Genomic DNA, 21,444 nt, shown 5'->3' with positions numbered 1-21,444 from the left:
TGGAACAGTTGGGGACAAAAATATAAGCGAGCTTTTTTCGGGAAGCAGGGATCGTTCACGGCAAGCAGATTTAGAATGCAATAGTTGTTATTCCGGTTCAACAGCTCGGAGAGCGCCTTATCAAAACCATTGCAATCCGATGCCACTGCTGGTTGCCAATGAGTTGCAGCACGTTGGAGGAAACAAACAAAATCACTCAGGCAACGTTTCCGAATGATATCAACAGCGGAAAAAAGCTCCAAAGTACACGAAGAGAAGAGTGTGCCCTGGAAGTTGCATTCTCGTCACATTTTATCGCGCGATTACACCTCAACGAAATGGCCAGGTGCATAATGATAGTTTTCCACGGCAATTCACAATGCTTTTCCTGCATAGAAGGGATATCGATTACAGATAAGGCCACCTGGGATTGCTTTGTTTAAGTGTGCCTGACGGGTACGAGCTTTCCACGAGCAATGGTGATTGTGGGGTTGGTTTGCAATCTGCAAATGCATTCATTGGTAGTGATAAACTTACATTGAATTTGTTTGAATTACTTAATATGTCTCTGGAAGTATCTTTATTCAAAAAAGCACGTTTTGTAACGCATGTTGCATACTTTCAGGCGCATTTAACACCAAAGATATCAACTTTATTCTATAAATCTCTTTCCATTGCTTACCTAATATTTTCAACTTACTTATCTACCTACAATCAGTCTTCAAATACTATTCCATCCCCCATTTTTCCCGCTCCTCACTGCTGCATGTTCCTTCGCCCGATGCCCTTGCGCATCTGGAACAGTTCCTTCGGCACCTTGTGATTGCTGAAGAAGCACTTGTACATTTGGTAGGCCGTGTCGCACGCGTCCGTACCCTCCACCGAACACTTTTTGATCAGCTCGTTCACTTTGCCCGCCTCAATGCCGACGGTCAGCTTTTCGCGAATCACGTCCTGCTGGATCACCCCATCGTCATCGATGAAGCCGGCCTTATCCAGGAAGCATTTCACAAAGCACTAAACCATCACCAAACCAAATTAGAATACATTACTAAGCCTTGCCTTGCCGGCGCCCTCGCTTGCATGCACAACGCTCCTTACCTTCGCCTTCATCGTGTCGACGGAAAAGTCTCCGCTCAGCACGCGGAACGCGTTCTTGGGCAGTATGCCCGTTTCCTTCACGCACTCGCGTGCATTCTGATGGATGCGCCGGACGTGCTCAGCCTCCAACCGGGCACCCTGCAGGGGGGAGGGAAAAACGAAAGGGAAGAGTACAATTTAAAATTCTTCGATCACTGCACTCTCCTCCCAGTGGCAAATCTCACCTTTGCACCGGTCACGGTACACGCAAGCAGCGTCAGCACCACGGCAAAGGTTACGATCGTTTCGCTGCACTTCATTGTGATCTTAGGTGTATGCTGTTCCCACCGGTGTGTGGTTTATGCTCGTGCTCTGACTGATTTAATTGCCCGTAGCAAGCGCTCACTTACGCGGTTCGCCTCCATTCACCGTGCGGTCAACGGTACTTATAGCGCCCTGCTGCTGCTGGGCCACACACCCTTACCAAGATGCATGCACACACACATGCACATACATCTGCATTCCTGCCCCCCTTCAGTACGGGGCCCGCTGGGTCGTGAGGGACCGTCGGCGCGCTTAATGTAAACAATTCAATTTTCATGCTGATTCATTGAGTTCTTCCGCTGGCCCTGCGAAGGCGTGCCCTTGGCGCCCGAGAACCCCCCCGCCCGGCCAAGTAAGCAAGGTAAGTGAAATGTTTTCCCTCCCCAAGGGGGTTTTGCTTTAGTTTTTGCCGGTGCGCTTCTGGCGCTCGTCATAATTTCGCGTGCCCGTTCGAGGTTGCCTCCGGTGTGGGACCTTTTTTCCTTTGTAGCTTTACTTCGATTTAAACCCTTTGAGGAGAAACACGAATGTCCAAGCTTATGGCATTTAAGTTCCATGGTAGTTTACAGAATCAAAGACAAATGCTTTGACGTTCAAACGCCACAAATTATGCAATCTGAATGGCTTTATTGACTTTTTAACTTGTTTAGGGGATTTTTTTATCGAATCTAAACTTTTATAAAATGAATATAATATCAAATGTATACAATATATCGTAAAATTAGCTACATGGAACAAATTAACAGATTGCATGTAATCCGAGACAAATGTACAAATCATAAAATAAACATTAAACAAATTGAACACCCACCCGGAATAAATAAAATGTCATCAAAGGGTTGATTATAACCACAACTAATTTCCTTTGCCATAGAAACAACTTCACCACAAAGAGTAAATGGTAAAGTTTTGAGAGTTCTCTCCTCTCAACCCTCCCGTTCCCCGAATACTCTCCCTCGAGCGTAAAGTTCGCTAATAAGCATACGCAGCTCAACCATGCCCTTGGACAAAGGAACCACAACAATAATATTATGCCACACATGGTGCACACATGAGCGGGCAAAGAACGGCCGAAAGACGAACGAGAAAGCATTCGATAACACTGCACCCGGCAGGGCGGTAAGCACCAACAAACACAGCTGCACTTTTACACACCCCGGATTCGATCCCGATCATCATCAGCGCAAGATGCAAAACTATCGTGTTTCGCCCTGTGTGTGAGTATGTGGGCCCGTGTCACGTGTCGAACATCTCGAGCGCTGGAAAATGTGCTTCTCGGCAAAGAAAACTTTCCGGTTTTTCCCAACCGCCCGTTGTAGTGAAACGTGATTGAGTGAAGTTGTAGCATTACGATAACAACAACTTGGCATACAAGCATCGACCAGTTTGCAAACTCCTCTTACGTGGAAGTGGAAAACAAAAATATTGTACCCGGTCTCCCAATGCAAGAGCGACCGTTCTCCATTTGCAATGATTAAAGCCATAAATTAAAGCTAACATGCAAGAGCCATCACCGTGCCGCATCCTGTAGTGGTTGCTAAATTTTGAATGCAATTTGCACCCACCTTGCTGCGGGACAAATTATTGAACTGGCAGGCGGCAAATGCAATGCCGACCCATCCCGACCTACTGATGAACCTTCCGGTAAAGAGTTGGCCAGTCGTTACAACCGATCCGTACCGATCCGTTCAATTATGTAGCGTTTGCCACCGCCTGCTCGACTTCACGGCCAGGGCCGATCGGACCTTAAAGGCTTTCCCCCACGATGTTGTTGCACACGTGGAAGGTGAGTGTGCTGCATACGAAATTAGAATTGGTGCCCTTTGCATTGGGTGGAAAATTTTGCCTACCGTGTGGTTGCATTGTGCTACGTGTAGCTTTGCTGCAGCGGGAATGTGCATTAGCTCTGCTCGTTGCTGCTGCTGCTGCCTTTGCTGCAGTAATTAATGATTCCGAGATAGCAAAGAGTGGAGCGCCACGAACAAAGCTAACTTGAACTTGAACTGCTAAAAGCTCACAAAACACATGTAGAACGCTCGTACACGAATCAGCCGTTTGAGCTATCTTTCGCATCGGGTTTGCAGCGAGATGAAGGGAAAACTCCACCCAGAAAAGGGTGGGATTTGCTAGTATATAATGCATTGGATTAGGTCAGTGGGCTATCAGAAGTGTACCAGCGCTTAGCACCAGCTCAACCGAAATCTTCTCTCACCCACCGTTCACCCTACAGCATCAACACCGCAATGAAGTCCTTTTTCTGTGTCGCTTCCTTCTTCCTCCTAGTAGCATCGGTGCATGTAAGTACACGCGGTGAAATATTTCAACCGCTTAGTCAACGCGGACGCTTCATGTACCAACGTTTTCCTCCATCAATCACAGGCATTCACCTTGCGCCAGCAGAAGATGGTAAGCATTTTCGCGCTGGAGTGTATGGCCGAGACAGGCATTGGGGCTGAATCGCTGACCAAGCTGCGCGATGGCGATCTTACCGCGAACGACCGGACCGCGAAATGTTTCATGAAATGTTTCTTCGAGAAGGAGAACTTTATGGATGCGGAGGGTAAGCTGCAGCTGGAAGCGATTGCCACGGCGCTGGAGAAGGATTACGACCGGGCCAAGATTGACGAGATGCTGGAAAAGTGTGGCGAGCAGAAGGAGGATGCCTGCGAGACGGCGTTCAATGCGTACGCGTGCTATCACGATCACTATCAGAACCTCTAAGTAACTACGTAAACGATCGAAGCGAGGCTCGGCTTGATAGTATAGTCAAATCAAAAGCTCCTCAATGCGATAGAGTCACGAGAAAATAAACATTTTATAGTTACATTCTAATAGAGCTGTTTTGATTACTCCATTCTGCAGCTTACTCGTTCTGTGATAAAAGATGCTTTCAACAACCCGTTTCAGAGACCCGACTGTTATCCAAAAACCGTATTACACATCATTAGGCACCGAAGACGCTCTTTACTGTGCATAACTTGCATTTCTTTATCACAAACACATCCAACATCCTCAACACATAGATACAGGCGCACAGCATCATTAGACTGACTCTTATTGTGAAATGCTCTGTCAAAACCCATCTCGCACAAGACATTCCACAAACAGCCAGCGCACAAAGCTGCTTCGTTTATCATCTTCTCCGCATGCAGCCGGGCAGTGGATAGCTCTGCCATATGGACTGGCAAAGGGCTGAAGGATGCAGCACGCTCTGGCTGGTTGTTGTGCTGCTGCAAGTCAGCCCCATTGCTACCGTACCGATGCTGATTATGCAGTAGGATTATGAGCGGCAGCTGCTATGACTTTTGCTCGCCTTCCACTGACACACCGGCAATGGTGCAAAGGCGTTAAGAAATGTGCAACCATTGCAGTGTACCATTTATCACCTGTACACGCGGTACATTTACTGGGATGGTGTGAGTGTGTTTGTGTACCAGTCTGCTCTCCCGAATGCAGATGTAGCTGCTATTTTGTACTTTCAAAACAAAACGAAAACTACCAGAAAATGTAACATATTTACGATATTTTTAAAATGCGCCTATAATTAGGCAATCTGCCTCACGAAAGCATTTTTTCAAGCAAATGTAAATCAAAACTCGTTCATTTTAGGTCCAAAATTTTAAATCCAATTTCAGATAACTTTAAAGAAATCCAAAATCTCCCCCTTTTTTGTCCCTGTTTTCACTATCAACATCTAATTAAATTTTCAAGCACATCCGCTTTCAAGTCTCGGCAAACGCAAAGGCACAACTTCGTTTTTCGATTCCGATTGCCTTTCGCATTTCCACTACTGCCAATGCCGTCCAGCTCCGTCCGTACAATGAAAAGACGGAGCAATATCGTCCTTCAGAAAAATACCCCCAAGACACGGTGCACCCGTGTTGCATCCGTTTGCTGCGAGCTTCCGTTCCGTGGCGTTCGGCGAGTTTTAAAGCATAAACTTTCCCCTTTCCCAAATATTCGGTAACGAACCGAATTCGTTCTCGCCTCATCCAATACCGGACGTCCATTGTTCCATACTGGCTGGGCGCATGCTTTCCTATCCCGGGACGCGGACAGAGAAGAAAAGGATATTTTTTCGTGTCATCCTTCCATCCTAAGCCAATTTGCGCGGGCACGCTCTTGTTGAATGCAAGGAGCGAACTACGCTCCCAAGCCCGAACGACCCAAGCCCGAGCTGCACTATTTGCATTGTGTTTCGCATGGTTGCACATCTTCAAAAGGCTGTCAAAATTACCCCGTCAGTGCGAAGGGCATCATCAAGTGCTGGCAAACTAGCAAACTGTCTCACACTCAGCCTCGGTTTTGGGGCTGACAATAGCGTCAAGAGAAGGGTTCGTCTAGGATGTTATTGTTTTTTTTGTTTATTTTTTGTGATCGTCGGTGTGGATGGTGTACTGCAAAAGTCGCTCTTGCGTTCACTTGCTGGAAGCGCGCTAGTTGAAGATAGCAAAAAGGGGAAAGTTTGTTCTTGCGTGAAGCCTTTGCAACAGACGAATTGCCTGTTTGATAGCTCTGCATTATGCCCGCCCTGAGAGTATCTTCCTTCTCTGGCAGACAGTTCAATTCCTCTCCTTTACCTCAAATGTCTTATTATTTGCGGACAAAGATGAATAACCTATGATTTGTATAATATGCCTTACTATCAACAAATAATTACCCAGGAACAGATAAACAAACAGCCGCGCTGCATCCTCCCACATTAAATTATCCTAATTAATACAAGCGAAATCGAATGCGAATCAATTAAAGAGCATTTAAAGCGTACAATTTACCCGACTCCCGTTCTCAGACTTTCAACACACCCACCTCAATTAAAGTTTATTGCACACATCGTCCCTTTTGCTCTGCCCTTTTACATTCAAAGCGTCCACATGATCCAAATGTATTCCCATTACGCATGTATATAATTAATAATTGGATTTTAACCCCAAAGAACTTACTGCTCCTGTTACTGTTTGTTACCAGCAGGCCCTTCCGATAGTCCTGGACCATTCCGGGAAGCCAATCATCACAGGATGGGATACAATTTCATGTCACTTTGACTGCCCGGTCGGTATGAAAGCGAGCAACACCTGGACGAACAAGCAAAAGGGAACAATGACTGTGTGTGTGTTTTCCCCACACTGCTTCACATTTTCCCAGTACATGTGCTGGTCTGAAGCCTTTCCAGTCAATCCATCCATTCACCAACGGGGTGATGGGTGAGAAAAATGAACCTCCAGACGATCCATCGCAGAGCAAACTTCATCCATCTTCCTCACGCAACTGAAAATCAGAGATCGAGAAGGAAACCTCCATTGCCAATGTCGGCTAGTCTTTGCGTGGCTCGGCTTACGCCAGCACTGCCGTGTAACAATGTTACCGTAACAAATGACATGTTTTCCCGTTCAATAGTGATCTCCACCTCTGTATCTTCCATCCCCCAACAACCCCCATTACGGACTGATAAGAGAGGCGTTGCAGGATTCTTCCAGCATTATTTATGTAACCTATTAAAACCCATCCATCCGACGGGTCCGAGCGGAGACAAAAGGGCGAACGAATAAATCCATTTCGCCCAGCAAACAGGGCAGCAATATTCACATCAATCGCATCAGATCTACCCGGGTGCGACCCGGGTGATATGCGACACGCTGCGAGATAACATGCGTCACGTTTTTGTGCAGCCAGATTGACAGCTTTTGTCTGGTCCCGGGGCCCAGAGCAAGGCGTTCCAAGGATATGGCAAATGACAAAAAGGTCACGAGCAGGCTAACAGAGGAAGAGAAGAAGGAAGAAAATACATTGTTCACGTGTGTACTGAGGATTTGTGCCAACCATCTCAGCGGAATGGGAGTTGTTGCAACTACTAAGGAGAGAAATTAATTATCCACATAGTGTGATTGTCGCACTCTTATGCGAGCAATTTTCTTTTTTCAAAGTCATTAATTGGATTGTGCACTAGATCTAGCTATTGTGTTACGTCCATATCAATTATTTAATCTCTATTTTGAGAAAAAAAAGCTTATCAGTAATTCTGTTACATATCCAACGATACCATCGAGCATGAATATTCACCATTCACGAACTACAGTTCAAAGTTACCAGCTGCCCCCCAAAATACAAAGCAAACACACCTTAGCCACTTCTCGGCCCGCCGATAAGATTCGTATCAAAGTCACGAGCCCCACACTCCCGGATCGTTCTCGAGCATTAATTTTATCGAATTTTGCTAACGGTTTAAGGCATTGGATAACGTCCCAACCGACTACCAAGCGTCCCAAAAGGTGCAAATAATCACCGACACATACATCTGTCACCTTCCGTAACTGCCTGCTTCTCGGAACGTTCCCCCGGATGTCCGCATGAATCAGTTGCATTTTTCAAAATCCTCCTTTCTGCATGGCCTTCCCCCCGCCTCCACGCCGATTACTCAAACAAGCACCAACACCAGCAACTGGCGACTGCTGATAAGAACCAGCCCGTAATAAGGTTTGCAGGAACGGCCACGGCACCCTAATCAGTTGCCGATATCACACCGAGGCCGTTGCAACACTGTTGAGTGTCGCTCCGTTTGCTTCATTCCACATCTTGGCCCTTTTTTCGGTTTTGTACTATTAACACGAAAGATAACGCACACGATACACAGGAACCACAGTGGCTGGCAAAGAACAGCTTTTTTTCTTTAAATATATGCGATATAAGATCTAAGGGTTTGATGGAGTAGGGTGGTACAGTAAGACCTTCGGCACAGTGTTCGGGTCAGTGTGCGGTTGACGTTGGTGAACTTTGGGCTGATTTTAATCAACGCCAAGGGAACTGCATCGATTTCTACCTATTGAAGCGCAAGTGAAACGCCAACTCCAGTGTGTGCAAAGTCTGTGATAAAAACACAGAGCAAATCATCATTGTGTTTGTGCGTCTGTGTGTGTCTGTGAATACTAATTATTTTCGATTAAAAAGTGCGGCCGTCACACGTACAACCTGTGCTGTGGTTTGCAAGACACCACCGCCACCACCACACTGTAGTCAAATATTTGATTTGTGCTGTGATAATTTTAATGAAAAACTCGTCTCCAACCACGGAAGATTAGATCTGAGAAACAGAAAGTGTTCGTTCGTTCGTTGGGTGAAAATGAACCGAACCGCACTGCTGCTGTTCGTGCTTGTGGGCTGCTGTCTGCAAGTGTTACGTGCTGAGGAGGATGAAGTCGCACCGGCCACAGACGCTCCGGCGGACGTGCGGGTAGTCGTTTCGCATCTTTGTCACTTTAAGAAACCCCTCCAAGACCCCACCGACCTGGACGATGATCAGTATTGCGATTGTGATGTGCATAACTCCCCTACCGGACTGCCCGAGGTTCAGATTGACTGCCGGAAGCATCAGCTTGGGGATGGCTTTTGGCAGGAATCGTCCGAACAGCTGCCCCAGGGCACAGTCCGGCTGGACCTATCGCGTAACGCACTGACGGTCGTGCCGCGCCTCGCCGGCGAGCAGCTGCGTTATCTGAACCTGGGCCACAACCAGATAACGACCATCCCCGATAAGGTGTTCGGCAATGTGTCGCTGCTGGAGGAGCTCGATCTAAGCAGCAATCGCATCGAGATGCTCGGCACGGACGCGTTGGCGGGCCTGCCAAACCTCAAGCTGATCGATTTGAGCTCGAACCTTATCGCCAAGATCGAGGTGAACGCATTCTCGAACGCACTGCACCTGAGCCAGCTGAAACTGTCCAACAACTCGCTGGGAGCGTTCTTCAATCGTACCGAGGCGGACCTGTACCTTCGGCTCGGTGTCACCAACCGACTGGCCGTGCTGGAAATGGAGCGCTGTAACCTGACCGACATAAACCTCTCGAGCGGTGTCGGGCTCGAGCGGGCTCTGCTTGGCTACAACCGGCTGCAGCAGCTCAGCAAGCTTCCCAAACAGCTTGCCTACCTGGACATCAGCGGCACACCGATCCGCAGTCTCCCGGCAAAGTTCCTTCCCCATCTGCTGCACCTCGAATCACTCATCCTGCAGGACATGCCCATTCTTTACACCCTGGAAGAGTACGCACTGTACGGGCTGCCCCGGCTATCCATGCTCAATCTGCAAGGATCACGCAACCTCTCCACCATCCATCCGCACGTCTTCGGCCAAAACGTCATTCGCAACGAGACGGACACGGAACTGAAGCGACTCATCCTCAAGGGCACCAACATACGTACGCTCAACTCGACGCTACAGTTTGCGTTCGAGAATCTGCGCCTACTAGACATCCGTGGTGCGCCGCTTCGTTGCGACTGTCAGTTGCGTTGGTTGCGCGAGCTGCCCAACCTGATGACGCTCGGCGTGTGCGTGAAGCCGAATGCGTTGCGTGACAAGCGCTTCGGTACGATCGATCCACACCAGTTCCAGTGCCGTGCGGAACAGTTCTGGATCTACACGGTGTTCAATGTGCTGCTGGCGATTCTACTAATTATTCTGGTGTCGATCGGTATCTTCCTGATCGTGCGGGCTATAAGACCCAAGCCGCACGTACAGCTGCGCACGGTTGGGGCGAACAGTCCGTATGCGCGCGTTACGATCGAACCGAACCGGGCAGAGATCTTGTAGGCGGTGTTGATGACGATGCTGGATGCTGGAAGCTGAGTGTGTTAGTAGTTAGCCAGTGATCTGTACATAACAATGACATAGGGAATAGTTTGATTTAAGACGCAATCGTAGTAGTGGAAAAAGATAAGCTAAGCTGTTTTAGGAACCGTTTCGAGCATTTGTGTGTACGTGTGAGTGAATGCGCGTTAATTGTTTAAGAGCCTGGTAGACGTAAGCAACCTTCAATTTCAATAAACCGTATCTGTTTTTAGTAATTCGCTTCTATTCATCGCTCATTAAGCTTTGTGAGTGTGTTGAATAATATCACAAACTAAACTTTATGAAAGCAGAGATAACTTCTTCTTGCAGGAAATTCGCCTCTCTTTTCCAGCGCTCGTAAGTGAATGCCAACTCCAAAACGGTGCCTCACAAGACACAATCACAATTCAATGTGACAGTGAGTAGGCTTTACTTCATAGTCGTAAAAGTTAAAGCCAGAGAAAGGGAAATAAAATTACAATTTAAAGCTCAGCGATTGCGTTTCCCACAGACCTTTCAAGCTCGCTGGATTGGATGGAGTTAAAGTTGATGCACGCAAATCCACAAAAATTAATTGCAACAAAAAAAACTCTTGCAAAATATTTACATAACAACCCTTCTTGGTTTCCTGTGCAGAAAGAAACGTTAAACACAAACATTTTCCATCCCACCATGCCTCTAGGGATGTTACTGTACGGGCAATGAACGTACTCGTGCTTACCGTTGGCACCTGCACCCAGCCCATCAACATCATTCCGGGACGTTGGCGTTTTGTTTTGGCCTGCCCAATTCGCTCGCCTTGACCCTCGAACTGTCGGTCGCCCAGAGCGAAGGCTTACATTTCGACTACCAACAACTTTTTCACCTACATTCTGTGGTTTGTGTTTAGTTGGTTTTCTTTTTCCCCTATGGGTGGCAAAGCAGCACCTGTCTTCCCGAGCCCTTCGTTGGCCCACTTTCGGAGGGGGAAAGTTACTCCGAAAGGGATGGGAGGAACGGCGAGAGAAGAGATCTTCGAGTCTTCTAGCGTTGGAATTTTGCCCACGTCAACAACAAACTCAACCTCGGCTCCTAGGGAACTCAACCACATCGGGAGAGCGTACACTGGCCGATCCCCCAAACAAGAGCTCATTTGCTTGTCAGCTGTTAGATCGTGGATATCTTCTGGGCATCTTCTCCAAAGACGTCGCCACTCTCCCGGCCGAAGAGACGTCGCGGCTTTCATCTCCCGAGACAGAGAGGGAGAGAGAGAGACCCCAAGATGGGTGTATCTGTGTGTGTGTTGAAGATGCCGGCCGCTACAGAAAGACCTCCCTTTCCAGCAAATCAAAACAACAAACCTGCCCCGTCGGAGAGTGAGCGAGCTGCGGGAGCGCTCAGATCTTGGGGCAACTCTTCCAGCGGGATCGCGAAAACAGGGGGGGGAATTATCTAACGCCGCACAAAGAGAACACACGCGCGCGCCTTCTCCAGTTCTGCTCGGTTGCTCGAAAACGTACGATCGGTACGAGCGCGCGTGTCGGTCGCTCCGTAGCCGTTTGGTGGCACGATCGAGTTTAGGGTTACATACGCGTGCTTACACACCTTCCTACGGTGGCCAAATCTCAGCTACCACGGTGGCCTACATTGCACATACACAACCCAGCGTGCTGATTAGCCACGAATTACCTTCCTCACACTAGACCAGCAACACGGAAAGGTTGGCTTTTAATTTCGGGTGGGAACAGGGGCTCCACGGACGACGCATTCAACCCCTCCCTCGCGCGCTCACCAAAAAACACAAGCGAAACAAGCGTCAAAACAACCGTTACCGGGGATCGTCGTCATCGAAACCGCCGAGGCCACTCTGTCGTGGTGTCAGCTACGTTTTTGGGGTGGTTCACTTTCTTGAAGTTTGCAAATTTGCGTTCAAGTTTAGCGGAGTGGTAAAGTAGGCAGCGAACCCCGGAGAGTGCGCATGTATCCACGGTGACAACAATGTGACAGACGGTTGAAGGTTTGTCAGTGCCATCACAGCCGTAATCTTCCCCGAGTTCGAGTGTTTTGGGTCATCCGCAGCGATCCTCAGTGAGTGTGATATGTAATTGGGGAGTCACCCTGTGTGTGTGCGTGTGTTTGAAATGCCTCCGAGTGCACACCGAGTGCGGCCAGTGTGTAAACGTGTACCAGACTAATTGGAATTGGCCTGGAGTTTGGTGCTTTTGGCGTTCAGTGATGAGCCGTTGGAGAAGTTGAACGATACGCTACGGCAGATCCCCTTAGATGAGACGCCTTTCGAATGGTGCGACAGAGCTAATGCGCATGGCGCATCTAATTGTGAACATCAGCAACAGAACAACCGACGGCCAACTACTACTACCAGGGGAAAAGTTACACCAAGCAAGCTTTTAGCCATCCACCAAGTGCAGCAAGCAGTTTTGGTTGTTTTTTTTTTTTGCCAACGTAGTACTACAACTGCTATATCTTCGTGCTCACTGCTCACCGAACCAATTACAAAATGCCCTGTCCAGCGTCCTGTTGTTCGTTTGCTGGCCACGGAAGCGGAAGTTCCACCGGACCGGACAGCAATACCCACGTAACAGGTAACACAGTACTGCTGCAGTCCGTTCGCTTATCGTACGTGTCAAACTGAGAGTCGGGGGAGCTGTTTCCAGGGGCAACATGACATACAAGCGCGCGCGCGAGGCCAGTACTTGCGACGAGTTTTACATCCTCCTCATCGATGACTTCGATCAATGTGCGGGGGGGACAAGTTCATCCCGCCTGCTGGGATGAAGATTATCGTTCGCGTAGCGTGTAGCAAATTGTTGCACCCCGTCGTCGTCGTCGTCGTCATCTGGTGCAATTGAACACAGTGCCTGACACTGGACACGGCACACGGTTTGATGATGATGATGATGACGGTTGTTTTATTGCCCTGCAAAGAAAAGCTCTCACCGGAGTTTGAATGGTTGGGGCATAAAACTTGAACACGGTGAAGGCTGAATAGAGGGTTTATATAAAACGTGACGGAAGTAAAAATATGACCCCCTTTGAAGATGACTGTACAACATCTACGACACAACTCAGAAATGAGTAACTTTGAACATTAATTTGATGTCTTGATCTTCCCTCAATTTTTATTGCAAAAATATACCTTCCGGCGGCATGGAATTATTCCACGAAATAAAACCCCTCGTCCCCGTGCCTTACGGTAGCGCTGGATCGTGCACATCGAGAACCTTTGCTCAATCGTACCAACCTCCACCCCGTCCCCAAACGACAACCTGACCCGTCCCAACCCGGGCTAGGGCTGATTAGAAACTTGTTAAACTACTAACCCGTCGTCCAACCGCGCGATACTCGTTATCCAATAAATTCCATTCCTGCGTCCACTCGTCCACCGAAACCGTCCGAGAATTGGGTGGGCTTGTTTGGGCGCCCGGCGGTTTCATGTTTGTTGCCGCGATGTTGCAGCTTCCGGCAGAACGGAGGAGCGATGACCGAGATGTTAGGTCGTGGCAAAACTACCACTACTACTACAAGACTGTGGCCTTGTAAAGGGGGGGGGGGGGGGGTGAGGAATAGGGGGTTGGGAGGGTTACATTACGGACATGTGTTGCCGCGCTGTGTACGAAATTAATACCGATGCACACACCACCGTCGGAGTAAGTCGGTCAGTCTAACGACTGTTGCTGTTATGATGACGATTTTCTCCTGCACTATACTGCCCTAACAAAGAGCGGGAGGAGGAGGAGGAGGAGGAGAACATTGCGAGCTGGGAGTTGTGAATGCAAATTCGCGACATTGCACCATCGCCGGTTGCCCCGGACGACGCAAGCAAGCGAGCGTTAAATCGAAATTTCCCGACTTCCCAACCGAGCAATGGTGCTCCATGGTCCGGCCTACTACGACCAGGAGGGATTGCCTTGGGGACGTTTATGGACAGGTTGCGTTATGTTGCTTAATTAGCCGATCGGTGCAGCGAGCCGCTTTCTATGTATCGATCCATTCCTTTCGATGTGTTTTGTTTTAGGAAATAGGAACTATTATTTCAAAGTCTAATTAAGTTTTGGATGCTGGAAAAAACTCCATTAGTCTTCCAGGTTTCAAATGCTCTCACCCACTGCACGCTAATTAATCCCCCCCTTCCCCCCGGCCTAATCGGTGATCACTGATGAGTGATGTCCAGGCCGACGAAACGAACATATCAACAGTTGTACAGCATTGCTTTTCCTTTGTACCTCGCACACCTCCTCGTGGCTGATAACTTCCAGACAGACGCCCGGACCAGACACCGAAAATGACCAATGGCGACAAACGAATTCAGGGAAAAGGGCAGCACTTTTTCGTCTTTTTCTTCTTCTTCTCCCTCTGTGCAAATTAACCTTTCACTTATCCTTTGACTTCTTCTCCCCGACACACGGCACCACACTTGCCGTTTGTCTTCAAAAGCCGTACACGACACAAGCGTGACACAACTGGCGACAATGGCGTTTGGCTTCGTCCTTCCGGCGGAATTCGTCCACGGGCGCCTTTTGTACGGGGCCGGATTGTAATTAAAAGTTCGTCCCTTTTTTTTTGGTGGTGCAGAGGGGAGGGGGTGGGTGTACGCCACATGATGACCACCACCGCCCGCCCAGAGTTGCAATAAAAACCGACGACCCTTTAAGGCAATGCTCCGCCGTGTCTGTGCTGTCGTTGATTCTGGCTAGCTCACCCAACCCTCAGATTGGAGCGAACTTTAACCTCCCCCTTGCGAAAAGGGCAGCTTTTTGCGTTCGGACATCCCCGGCGCCAACAAAGATTCTTCTCCCTAGGTGGCGCGGAACATTTGTCGAAACATGTTACAAAATCGTACCAAATGAATGCTGGTCCGTCCATCCGTCGTCCAGCTGGTGCTGCTGCTGCTACTGTTAGCGCTTGCTGGCTATTACTGGGTTGTTGGATGATATTGAAAAGAATAAATTTCGTGTACCGGATACCGCTTCTCACCGTATTCCTGCCAGCTCTTTCCGTCGTTTCGCTGACCGGATGTCACCCAGCTGAAGATAGCCTCGCAGTCTCTGTCTCTCTGTCTACGTGTGAATGCTCCGGATACTCCATGGCATGCAAACACCCCTGCGGGAGGGTAAAACCTGAGTCCTGAGTCCTGTAATTTAGACCCCCCCCCCCTTTCAACCACTCCTTCCCGCCAGGTCTCACTCCCCACTTGATTACGGGATGAATCCGCCACGTTCGTTCGGTCGTCCTTTCGGTTGAATTCGGTCAGCAGAAAATATAGGTTTTAATTAGTCCACTGTGTGTGTGTGTGTGTCTGTCCAACCTGGTGACTGTTACTGGCCGTTAAGGCAATGAATCTGTGTCTTTTTTTCTTTTGTCTGCTCCCTTTCTATTCAACTCAACTCACGAGCAAAGAGGATGAAAATTGGACCGATTCGATAATGTTTGAGTTTGAGCACCGGCACATCCGACGCATCCGTGGCGAAATGGGAAAGGAAAATGCAACCGTTGAGAGCTTAATTAATGCGCCCGTGCAGCCTGTTCTTTTTGAATTTTAGAGTTCGCTTTGTTTCTGGTGGGTATGATGTGAAGAGTTGCCTGATTGAAAATTTCCATGCGAATACATTGCTCTTTACCTAAACCGAAAGAGTGTAATCAGCCTATAGAACTTGGAAATAATACCCCAATAGGGAGAAGCTTCAACTTCGGTCTCTGAAAAAAATGCAGAAACTTGGGAAAAGAACGAGCCATCAGGTACTCATAATTTTGTGGGTTTTAACCAGACAAAAACCACTTTCTTTAGACGAAAGGCGTTACCCTGTCCATGGCAATGTTTTGGGATTTTTCTGCACATTGTTTACCCGTTTGATCAACACAGAGCTGAAAGCATCTTGAAGCGAAAGAGAAGGAACATTTCCACAGGTAACTCCTTCAAGCAACAGGCTTCCAAATTCCCCCATATTCCCTATAAAATAGAGCCTTTAAAAAGACATCTATTTTAGTTTGTTGGCAAGCCTCCTTCATGCCGTTTGCTTCACGATGAGGCTTTTCACCGTCGTGCTGTGGTGTTTGTTTATCTGTTCCCATTCCAAAGGATACGTTATTTCGCGCCACAAACGAGAAGTGCTCATCGAACCGATTAATGCAAGTGAAAGTGATGTACACAGTGCCTGGTATGAGGTGGCATCGGAGGACGAAGATGAAGCAAGAACGTTCCCACTAAAGAAAGAGGAGCGGAAGGTGCTGCTTGAGCTGTACTATCTCGGCAAGGTTCTTCGTGCCTATCGACGCCCGTGGGCTTTCGGAAGTCCGGCACTGAAGCGTGTTATCGAACGTATTACGAACAAGGAGCTGCTTGATCAGTTGGAGCAACAGCTACGCCGGGAGAATGGGTTTGAGGAAATCTTCCGCATCGGAGCCGCTGGAACCGTTCCCGATCCGTTGCAGGTCCAGCTGGCGAACGATTATCGGCTGCTGTCCCCTATCATTGTGCGAACGCTGCGGAAATTGTTGAGCTTGAAGCATGGCTTGAAAATAAGCGATAAGGAAGACGTCATCGGGGAACTGCTGCTCGATCAGCAGCGAGAGTGGAAGAGTTTGCAGCAAGCGGTAAACAGCTTGGAAGGGGATGGAGTCCCCGTTGTCGAGAAGCATGCGACTGTCCCCAAGGATCCGGTAGATTACGAACCCACCGAGCTCGATGTCGTCCATCCGCCACCGATCGTACCGGTAGATGAGAGTGAGAACGATCTGCACCAAGAGTACCAGTGGGCGGATGTGAAGGAACCAAGCTGGGAGCAGAACAACATACAGTGGGGTCCACGGCCGCACACGTTCAACTCCGAAGCGTACTACAACATGTTCCCGGGCTACAAACCATCCTCGTCTCTGTGGGCCAGTGTGTATGGAGCAACGGATGGGGATGATGTGAATGAAGTGGATGACACCGAAAGCAGCATCCAAGCGCTAGATGACGATGAACCGGTCAATTTGATCGACGATAAGAATGACGCGGTGCTGCTGGTGGATGATCCTGTGGTGGAGCTTGAGCCGGAAGTTGTGGAGGAGAAAGCCGAGCAGCACGTTGAGATTCCAGAGGATATGGTGTTTGAATCGTTGAGTGGTGTTGATGAGCATATAAAGCCGCATTCAGTTGAGGAAGTGGAAGTTTCTCTTTCCGAGGAAGGTACGCTTGCCCCGTTGGTTACCGAGGGAGATGACCCAACCCCTGTAGATATTCCGGAGGATATGGTCGTGGATCAGTTTGTGAACAGTGAGGTCGACGAAGACATTGATGGGAAAAGTAACCCAATCCCTGCCGAAGATATTCCCGAGGACATGGTCGTGAGTCAGTTTGTGGACAACAATCCGGAAGAAAATTTCGAGGAGCCCGTGGATGAGAACCCAACCGCCTCGTTAGATGATAACACGGAACTAACAGATACGATTGCTCCGGAAGCCTTGGTAGAGATTCCCGACGATATGGTGTTTGAAGCTCTTGTAGACAACCAGGAAGAAGTCACTACACCGGTGGCGGAAGTGCCTTGGCTCGGTGCTGAATTAGAAACGCCCTCGGAAGACATTCCAAACCAAACCGAACCGTCACCGTACACTTTCGACGAGGCTCAGTACGAAAAGGCACCCGGCTCGGAGGATCTTGACGAAGGACGTCGAAACACCAACCGCCCCACCAACCGTAGACGGCCCCAGCACCAGCAACAGCAGCCACAAGTACCGGTCGTCATCATCCAGCAAACGTCGACGACAGTGTCCGAGTCATCGCCATCAGCAGCGCAACTGAACGATCAGATCGAACGGGCAGCCCGCGAGTTGATCGCCATCGAGCTGGACAAGTTCCTGCTGCTCGTGGAGGAATTATCGGGCGTGGATGGCGTTGCGGAGGAGTTTGATCGTGTCGATCGTACGCGCATGATCGGATGGATTAATCAGGGCTTCTCGCCTACCGTCGGGCTGAATCAGCTCGATCTAGTGAAGGCGGTGTTTAAGCTGCTCAACACCAAGGAGCTCACGCGTGGAAGTGTCGATCTACTGGCTGCGCTCGAGTTCCTGCAGTCACAGCTGGAGGTACAGCAAACTCAAGCACGCGATGCGACGAACGTCCTACAGGAGGATGACTATTTCGCACGCCATTATGGAGTGAATGGTGGCACCGCGGAGAATACGCTGAGGATCGAGAACGTGGACGCGAATAACGATGATAGCAATTCTGAAGTGAATGGTACTGCCGCGGAGGATACGCCGAGGATCGAGAACTTGGACGCAGATAGCGATGATGGCAATTCTGAAGTGAATGATGCTGCCGTGGAGGATACGCCGAGGATCGAGAACGTGGACGTAGATAGCGAGGATAGCGTAACACAGGGTGCTGAAGTTGAGGAAGATTTAAAAAGTGAAAGCAAAGCAGATTCCTAAAGCTGTAGAGGATACGGTAGGACGCGTACCGTTGGAGCCATTCCCAAATGTGAAGCGAAACTTTTGGAAGTGGGTAGGAACGTTGGTGGGAAAGGCATTTGCAACGTGAGTTTGCTTTGTCGCTGTTAGAAAGATGTACATATAGGAATATATTTTAATAAAGAAAGGAAAAAACGTTTCAAACTTCAGGGTATGATTTTTTCTTGTAACCATTTTCTAGGTAATGAGAATACTTGCAGGTATTCATGGGTAGATAAAGGTAAAGAATCGTCAAGGCGTTCTCGCTACCTCAACTCTGTTACCTGTCGCTCTTCGACTTGTGGTTAGAAATGTCATAAACACATTATGAGCTCTCTGAACATCAGTTCCCCTTTGACCATCACAATGAAAAGATCGAACCTCTTCCTGTTGTCCTGGCTTGTGTTGGTGCATTGTCTTGTTGAAGGATACGTTATTTCGCGCCGCAAACGAGAAGTGCTCATCCAAGCGATTGATGCAAGTGAAAGTGATCTTCAAAGTGATTGGTACGGAGTGGCCGAGGATGACGATGAAGCAAGAACGATCACAGAGAAACGTGAAGAACGGAAAGTGCTTCTTGAGCTTTATTATATCGGCAAGGTTCTTCGTGCCTTTCGACGCCCGTGGGCTTTCGGAAGTCCCGCATTCAAGCGTGTCATTGAGCGCGTTACCAACACGGAACTTCTCGACAAGTTGGAGCGTAAACTTCGCCGAGAGAAAGGCTTTGAGGAGATCTACAGCATCGGTACGGATGGGACCGTTGCCAGCGCGATGCAGGTACAGCTGGCGAACGATTACAGATTGCTTGCACCGGTGCTAGTGCGTACGTTACGGCGGTTTTGGAACCTGAAACCATCGTTGCCCGAGGATGCTAATAACGATCTTATAAACGAGCTCGAAAAAGACATGAAGGAAGTGGAGAGGAATGCGATCGAAACAGCTAAAGAGGTGGTGGAATATTTCCCAGACGATGGTGCGATAGCAAGAAGTTTGGATGTGTATGAGTTGGTAAGTGAAGATTACAACTCAATCGAAGATCCAAATGCAATTGAAGGTGTGGAAGAACATGAAGTGGTGTTTGAATATTCGACAGAAGACAGTGATGTAGACACAATTCTTGAAGAGTTTGATTTTGCCACCGAAGATTACGATGAAATATATCAAGAAACTCAAGAAAGAAATGAGATCCTCGATGGTTCAGATTACACAGAAGAGGGTGAAACTTCTACAGAAGAATCTTCAACCACTGAGAAAGGATTTCAAGAAGCTAATACAACCGACAATGAAGCTATGGGTAGAAGTATTTCACATTCCTCAGCGGAAGATCTCATCGACAACGGTACAGCAGCTGCTTCAGCACCGCTCCAGATTTCCGATGCCATCGCCAACCTCATCGCCAGCGAGCTGGACAAGTTCCTCGAGATCATCGAAGAGCTGTCGGGCGTTGCTGGGATCGCGGCTGAGTTTGATGCATCCGATCGATCGCGTATGATCGACGTCGTCAAGCAGCGCTACAATGCCTCGGTTGGCCTTGATCAGCGATACTTTATAGAGGCAGTGCAAACGCTGCTGACGGAGAAGCAGCTGTACGAGGGCCGGTTCGAGCTGCTGGAGACGCTCGATTACGTACAGGCGCAGCTGGACATTTTGGAGCGGTCGGAAAACCAGGACTACGATTATCCGGGAATGTGATCGGCAATGTAAATAGATAGGATGTGTTTCAGGAATGTTAAGTTTAATAAAGAATGGCTGAAGTGTAACGTATCATATTAATTCGATTATGAGAATAGGCACTTCCTCCTCTTGTTTGCACATTTACTCACGTACGACTCCCCGTCCCCGTGCTTTATCGACCCGTGATGCGTGACAACTGTCAGTCAGAAACTTGCACAAAGTAATAAAGTCGTTACGCGCAACGGTTATTTGCTGTGGCGCTAAATGGTTATGCTTCCCTTTTTTCCCATATTTCCCAACACACACACACACCAACACACCGAGTGACCTAATTTCGTTCCACCCGGCAGAGAAACACTACGGCTGCTACAAGGCGGGCATCTTCTTCGCGCTCGCCATCATCCTGCTGCTGCTGGCCGGCTGCCTGCCCGTCTTTCTGCTCACCACCAACAACAACCTGATCCTGCTGATCCTGCTCGTGACGCTGCTCGCCATCGGGCTGGCCACCTTCGTCTATCTCCGCTGGCAGCGCAATCGGGCACTCGCGATGCGGCGCACGTACGAGCAGCAAAAGTTTACGCTGACACGCGTCCATCACTCTTCCGGTGCGGGCAACGGCGCAACAACACCGACCACCGCCGTCACGGCCGCTGTTGTCCCCGACACGCCGAAGAATAATGGCATCGGTGCTGGCATGGGGACGGGCATCATCACCACAAGCACCCCAATCGCACTCTACGGGCAGGTATGTATGTGTGTGTGTGGCCAACGTGCGCCGTTGAACGAATGGAGGGAACAACTGGTGGTGATAAATTGTATTCCAAATAATTAACCTAATTAACGTGGACACCGGTATCGGGGTTTTTGCCTCCCTCCACAGACGACTGCAGCCTCCAACAGCAAGCTGGGTGAGCAGATGGCCGGCATGGGGACGGTGGGCACCATCAAAACCGATCCGGACGGGACGATGCAACGATCCACCAAAAGCCCACCGCGATATTCATTCATCTGAAGCGGAATAAGGGAAGAACAAAAAAACACCATGGGAAAAAAGTGCCTACAATAATGTTGATAAATATGCACCCCGACTGCGGTGGTTACCGAAGTGCGCTCTCTGTGGGGCTCCCTCCCACTGACGGAATCTCTCTTTTTTGTGTGTATTTTTGACAATTTTTTCGTTGTTAATTTCCTACATGGTGGTAAAACATTAATTTTCCCACACACAAACACGCGCGCCCTTTTTGTCGAGGTGGTGCTGTTGCCGTTCGGTCAATATTTTATACCGCAGCGCGGTAATCAACCTCAAACATAAATCGCGCATACTGGGACATTGGCACATTGCAACGTGCAACTAT

At 48.9% G+C, this 21,444-nt stretch overlaps 4 protein-coding genes across 4 annotated transcripts; 3 read left to right on the top strand and 1 right to left on the bottom strand.

The window, feature by feature from the left end:
* Positions 1-593: 593 nt before the first annotated feature.
* On the bottom strand, positions 594-1,466 carry LOC120901744 (general odorant-binding protein 56d-like). Its single transcript, XM_040309914.1, has 3 exons — positions 1,305-1,466; positions 1,081-1,218; positions 594-996 (listed from the first exon to the last, which is right to left on the bottom strand). Exons 1-3 carry the CDS (start codon positions 1,377-1,379, stop codon positions 736-738), a joined length of 474 nt encoding a protein of 157 aa, XP_040165848.1. The 5' UTR covers positions 1,380-1,466; the 3' UTR covers positions 594-735.
* A 1,779-nt stretch (positions 1,467-3,245) lies between these two features.
* On the top strand, positions 3,246-4,189 carry LOC120902020 (general odorant-binding protein 69a-like). The gene is made up of 2 exons (XM_040310459.1): positions 3,246-3,680; positions 3,763-4,189. The coding sequence occupies exons 1-2, from the start codon at positions 3,627-3,629 to the stop codon at positions 4,102-4,104; spliced, it is 396 nt and encodes a 131-aa protein (XP_040166393.1). The 5' UTR covers positions 3,246-3,626; the 3' UTR covers positions 4,105-4,189.
* A 3,691-nt stretch (positions 4,190-7,880) lies between these two features.
* Positions 7,881-10,218, top strand: LOC120903768 (leucine-rich repeat neuronal protein 2). The gene has a single exon (XM_040313374.1). It carries the CDS (start codon positions 8,501-8,503, stop codon positions 9,962-9,964), a length of 1,464 nt encoding a protein of 487 aa, XP_040169308.1. The 5' UTR covers positions 7,881-8,500; the 3' UTR covers positions 9,965-10,218.
* Positions 10,219-11,443: 1,225 nt separating this feature from the next.
* On the top strand, positions 11,444-21,436 carry LOC120905050. The gene is made up of 3 exons (XM_040315701.1): positions 11,444-12,564; positions 20,440-20,834; positions 20,970-21,436. Exons 1-3 carry the CDS (start codon positions 12,480-12,482, stop codon positions 21,099-21,101), a joined length of 612 nt encoding a protein of 203 aa, XP_040171635.1. The 5' UTR covers positions 11,444-12,479; the 3' UTR covers positions 21,102-21,436.
* Positions 21,437-21,444: the final 8 nt, after the last annotated feature.

The sequence above is a fragment of the Anopheles arabiensis genome, chromosome 3 (genome assembly GCF_016920715.1).
Source record: "Anopheles arabiensis isolate DONGOLA chromosome 3, AaraD3, whole genome shotgun sequence".
Taxonomy (NCBI): domain Eukaryota; kingdom Metazoa; phylum Arthropoda; class Insecta; order Diptera; family Culicidae; genus Anopheles; species Anopheles arabiensis.
Note: the sequence above shows the minus strand (reverse complement) of the source record. Positions and strands in the feature narration are given on the sequence as shown.

Excerpts from the sequence above, each read along its gene's own strand:
- LOC120903768 (XM_040313374.1), top strand. The coding sequence starts at position 8,501 with ATGAACCGAACCGCACTGCTGCTGTTCGTGCTTGTGGGCTGCTGTCTG.
- LOC120902020 (XM_040310459.1), top strand. The coding sequence starts at position 3,627 with ATGAAGTCCTTTTTCTGTGTCGCTTCCTTCTTCCTCCTAGTAGCATCG. Across the intron at positions 3,681-3,762 it reads TCCTAGTAGCATCGGTGCAT|GCATTCACCTTGCGCCAGCA; the intron begins GTAAGTACACGC and ends CATCAATCACAG.
- LOC120901744 (XM_040309914.1), bottom strand. The coding sequence starts at position 1,379 with ATGAAGTGCAGCGAAACGATCGTAACCTTTGCCGTGGTGCTGACGCTG. Across the intron at positions 1,219-1,304 it reads GTACCGTGACCGGTGCAAAG|GGTGCCCGGTTGGAGGCTGA; the intron begins GTGAGATTTGCC and ends TCCCCCCTGCAG. Across the intron at positions 997-1,080 it reads TCGACACGATGAAGGCGAAG|TGCTTTGTGAAATGCTTCCT; the intron begins GTAAGGAGCGTT and ends GTGATGGTTTAG.
- LOC120905050 (XM_040315701.1), top strand. The coding sequence starts at position 12,480 with ATGCCCTGTCCAGCGTCCTGTTGTTCGTTTGCTGGCCACGGAAGCGGA. Across the intron at positions 12,565-20,439 it reads CAGCAATACCCACGTAACAG|AGAAACACTACGGCTGCTAC; the intron begins GTAACACAGTAC and ends TCCACCCGGCAG. Across the intron at positions 20,835-20,969 it reads CAATCGCACTCTACGGGCAG|ACGACTGCAGCCTCCAACAG; the intron begins GTATGTATGTGT and ends CTCCCTCCACAG.